This window comes from Macadamia integrifolia, chromosome 1, assembly GCF_013358625.1.
Source record: "Macadamia integrifolia cultivar HAES 741 chromosome 1, SCU_Mint_v3, whole genome shotgun sequence".
In the NCBI taxonomy this organism is placed as follows: domain Eukaryota; kingdom Viridiplantae; phylum Streptophyta; class Magnoliopsida; order Proteales; family Proteaceae; genus Macadamia; species Macadamia integrifolia.
Window position 1 is genome coordinate 18093501 of NC_056557.1, and position 4773 is coordinate 18098273.

Consider the following 4773-nt stretch of genomic DNA (forward strand, 5'->3'; position numbering starts at 1 on the left):
TGAAATTCAAGGTTAACATTAGGGTCAACATCAAAATGGACTGGGCGGGCCAAAGACAGATTCGGACCCGCCAGTAGGGCCAAACTTGCACCCCTACTCACAGTTGATAGAATCTTCAGATTTGATGACAGGAGAGTGAAATATTTAGAAAAACGTGAAAAACTTGACATTTTCCTAAAGTTTAAGGAAATTTCCCGGAGGAGAGTAATTACCTCCTATGTTCAGGAGAGGATCCACCGTGGTAGAGGGAAAGGAGTTGGTATGGTTTGAGAGAAGCCTTTATCTTGAAAAAAAGAGAAAATGTCAAATTAATTGGAGGCTGTGGTGACCGTGGGTATCGAACACGTGACCTTCAGATATTCAGTTTGACGCTCTCCCAACTGATCTATCCCCGGTATACGATCAAACTAACTAGAAGAACCATTTAATAAGTTAATAAATAAACAAAGATCGACGACAACTTTCAACTTATAACACCAACCGTTATCTTCAGATAAGGCATCAGTACTAACAATATGCGACACAGATATTTGGAATGAGAGAAAGATGGAGAAGATGGCAAAAGCAACCAATTTCTTGTCACCCAGAAATATAAACAACCCCCCAATCTGCTCCCCTTACTCCTACCCTTCTCCTCCTCCTCCTCCTCTATCTAAAACCCTCAATATCCCTTCAAGAACCTCTACCATCAAAGCAGCTGCTTCCAGGAAAAATGGTGTCTCCCAGGTAAAGTGATTAAGAAGTCCTTCTGAATCTCTTTTTCTCTCTTTCTTTGTATTCTTCCCGTTGATTTGTTTATTTTGGATTTAATTCTATATATCATTTGTCTGTTCTATTTCACTTTCAGGCTTTTGTTGCTCTGTTCTTCCAGTTTTCTTACTTCCTTTCCCCTCATCTATCTATGTTGTTGTGATTCAGAGAGAGAGAGAGAGAGAGAGAGAGGATTTTTTATCTTGTTTTATGTGGATCAATTATTTGATTATTTTTTCTTTGGTGAAGAAGTGGTACTAGTCTCATTGAAATAAAGAGGGAGAAGACTACAAGATATATGTAGTTATATACCAAGAGTTCTACCCAAAAAAATAAAAATGTTATATACCATGAGGAAACTTCAAAACAAAAGGTCCAAAGCTTCAATATAAAGGGCCCAATTGCTAACAATTATATTGTGTTAATAAAAAAATAAAAAATAAAATAAAAGGGAGAAGGTTCCTAAAAGGCAGTGTGGCCCGAAATCAGCATGGGCCAATGGGTCGAAGCACGCACAAAAGCATCAACATTGATAGAAATTTCACCCTTCCTAAGGTGGGGTGGTCATTTCATTCCTTGTGTCTAGGTTTTGGGGGGAGGGTTCACCATGCATTTCAGCCACCCTCCACTAAAAAAAAAAAGGATGAGTGACGGGTCAAAACATGGACCACTAGCTTGACCTGGCTATTTAACTGAATTTTTTTCTTGTTGGTATTGCAGAAATCTTTTAAACTATTGTTATAGTAATTTTTTTTAGGAGCATAGCTTCGACTAATGCTCCTTGAGTCTATCTCTCTTCTCCATAATACAAGTGTAGATATGTCATTTCACAAGATAAAGAAAAGAGATATACTTAGGGAGATGTTAGCATAAGCTACGCTCTCATAAAAAGTTCATTTTCCCTTTTCAGTATGTCCACTTGGTGGAGACACATGCCCACCCTTGAACACAATAATTTTAAAAGTTTGTGATATTCACTTGATTTAATTATATTTGGTTCCATTTCTATACAAGATTACACGTAAAAGTCCAAAGGCCTCACGCCGTCTGATTAGCATCTCAACATCAGACTGTAGTAAATGGAATGGAAAATGGACCCTTGATTACATTTTCACATTGAAAGAGCTGAAGTTGGCCGATCTTGCCGAGGATGGACAAAAAGATGCAGAGGTCTCCATTGCCCTCAACATTGTGAAGGTATATAAGTTAATTTAAACTCCCTTTAGATTTTACCAAAATTACAAATCAAATAGTGTTATTGTAGGTTTAATCATATCATATCAAGAGTTTTAGAATGTATCTTATGCATACTATGAAATTTGACACGTAAAAATGTTGAGAGAAAGAACGGTATTTGTCTGTGCTCTCTATGTTAAGACATAGGACGTTGTGAAGACTAGAGAGGCAGTGACGTCTTTTCAAAATAACCTATGTCTTGGCATAGGAAGTGCAGATGAGTAATGTTTTTTCTCTCAAAAATGTTTTATCCAGTCAAAGTTCAAATCAACCATATAAATAGGCCTTGCTAAAAATAGGGTTTGCGTGAACAAATTTGTCTTAAATGGAGTCATTAAAAAATTTTCCCTTAGGGGCTAGGGTTTTAGGAATTGATCTCAAATTGGCCGTATAGGTTAATTTGTATTATTTTTGGCCCGCATCGATACTGATATAGATCAATACATATCAGATACGATATCGATTTTCGAACTGACCAATACTCATTTGGATACTGTGGACTAAAACCCTACCTTGGTCTCAATTTGGATCATAATATATGAAATTAATCCTCAACTCCAACTGATCTAATGCAATTCAGTATACTTTTTCTTCTTAAATACATATAATCTCTAAACTGAGCTTTATTATAAAAATGAAGTCAATGAGAATTAATTTGATAAAACATACAGATACATACACACATGATGACCATCTAACAATTGTGTAGCCTTTGTTCCAGCATGCCAGTTTTGGCTTTTCAGTAGATGGAAGGATCATCACATCTTTCACTAGAAAATGTCTCAACTGCTCTTCCCCGTTCTGTAGAAAGGTATATAAATATATTTAGGGAAAAAGCTATATCTTGATGCTTTCTTATGCAGTCCCTCATGAAAGACGGAAATCCCACTCATTGTTATGATGATGTTTCAGATAGACACCACATTCGATGTTTGGGTTCTTCCATCAAGTAGGCGCAACCTTTCTATGAAATCACCCGAAATCGGTGGTGACGATCCATCATTAAGTCTCTTAACCCATCTCTCTCTACATATGACTCTGTCTGTGTCTCACAGGGATGATTAACACCATTGTTGTTTGCAGGTCATCTATGTGAAACCAGGATGTGAAGCAGACCTTGATTCTCTGGTCCAGGACACAATTCGGCTTAACACCTCAGTGAAGGCATGATTTACATAATACTCATCAAATCTTCAAAACTTGCTCCTGATGCACCTAGCAAGTCTGATTCACTTATATTTGTTTCTCAATATTGTAGGAAACTTGCTCGGAAACATGCGAGAAATCCGAATTGAGATGGCAGTGTATGTGATCTTATTTATAAGTTTGTATTGGGTTCATGAACTAAATGTATGAACATACATTTGGGCTTTGTTTGGTATGTATTTTCGAAATAGATTCTAGGTCTAGAATGTACTCTGATAAAGAATAATCAGATTTCAGAATGCGCTCTCGAATCATATTATATTTCGAAAATGCATACCATACACAGCCTTAGAGAAACATTAAGAAGAAAAAAAACAGCTCTGAAACCCAGCTCCAGAATTGACTCAGTTAATCCGGCCTGGATAATACCAAGTTAGGTAGGAACTCAACCACAGGCTCAGGTAGTATTAGCCTATCAGGTGTATCTGTTGCTAGTGATCCCAAGTTGATGGCTCAACCAATCTGACCAATCCGACCCAGTGTTCTAAAATCTTGATCAAGAACCAGGTAGCTATGTACGACCACAGTTTTAGAGTTACAGTCCAGTGGCCCTGCCCCAGTCATCAGAAACCAAAGATTACAAGACTGGAGATGGAATACAAAAGTGCAATGTGGCAATTCAGTTGATGCTTAAAAGAGCCTGTTCAGATTAACAGATAGGATTTGCCAATCCAACACTCCACTTGCTTGATCTATTAAATGGGTAGCAATGTATCCATGCCAATGATCGAATACGGATTCGATCTCTTTGGTTTTGGAAATCTCCTTACTGGATATATTTATATCCAGTAACTTAGAGATCTCCATTGTAGTTTTTCTTCCAGCATAGTTAACATTTTTTTCTTCGCTTAAGGACGTAGCATATCACATCACGTGTGAACCTCATTAAACCTCTATGTCTTGCGTGAATTTGTTTCTCTTCGTTTTCTTTGGTGTTTATTCTAATATGATCCGATAAAATCATTGTTGTAGTGTAACAAAAACCTATAATAGACCCATTGAATGTCCATTCCACAATACTTCAAAAGTATTTTTTAGCTGAAACTTGCTTGTTATACTAACATTATTGTTTTGCAGCTACTAGTGGCAAAGATTCTTCTATTGATGGAAGGTGGTCGAGACTACTAGAGCTAAAGAATGTAATCTAAAATATCAACATCTACTACAGTAATTACCTGTGAACTCACATTGGAATTACAACTTTATTATTTCAAAATTTCAAGTTTTGGTGATTTTGGTTGTATATATAGATCATAGCTTCTCTTGTTGTTCAATAAAAATTTGGTTTCTTAGTCATAGAAATATGGTAAAAAGGGGTTTCTTGGGTGGCACACCCATGAAGGTATCTCTTAACATGCATCTTTGGAAATCAGACACCTCTCCTCCACTTTCTACTAGAGTTGTATGCGCTTAAAATCAATTTTGGATGTCTTATGTATAACTTCAACTTATTTATTTTTGTGTCATGCATTATAGGTATTTACTACACTACTTTAATCCATAATTTATATATTACAGTATAAAATATTTCTAGATAAGAATCGATTTATAGAGAGTCTTCTTTTTTGTTCTTTTTTTTTT

The 4773-nt window shown here is 36.3% G+C and overlaps 1 protein-coding gene across 2 annotated transcripts; it reads left to right on the forward strand.

The window, feature by feature from the left end:
- The first annotated feature begins 483 nt into the window (after positions 1-483).
- Positions 484-4488, forward strand: LOC122075274 (large ribosomal RNA subunit accumulation protein YCED homolog 2, chloroplastic). Of its 2 annotated transcripts, none has more exons than XM_042640245.1 (7): positions 484-726; positions 1765-1947; positions 2696-2797; positions 2899-2988; positions 3070-3150; positions 3245-3290; positions 4270-4488. In XM_042640245.1, the coding sequence occupies exons 1-7, from the start codon at positions 547-549 to the stop codon at positions 4338-4340; spliced, it is 753 nt and encodes a 250-aa protein (XP_042496179.1). In that variant the 5' UTR covers positions 484-546; the 3' UTR covers positions 4341-4488. The 2 variants fall into 2 exon arrangements, with proteins under 2 accessions (XP_042496179.1, XP_042496188.1); XM_042640254.1 differs by having other exon boundaries at positions 486-726; positions 2708-2797.
- The last annotated feature ends 285 nt before the right edge of the window (positions 4489-4773 follow it).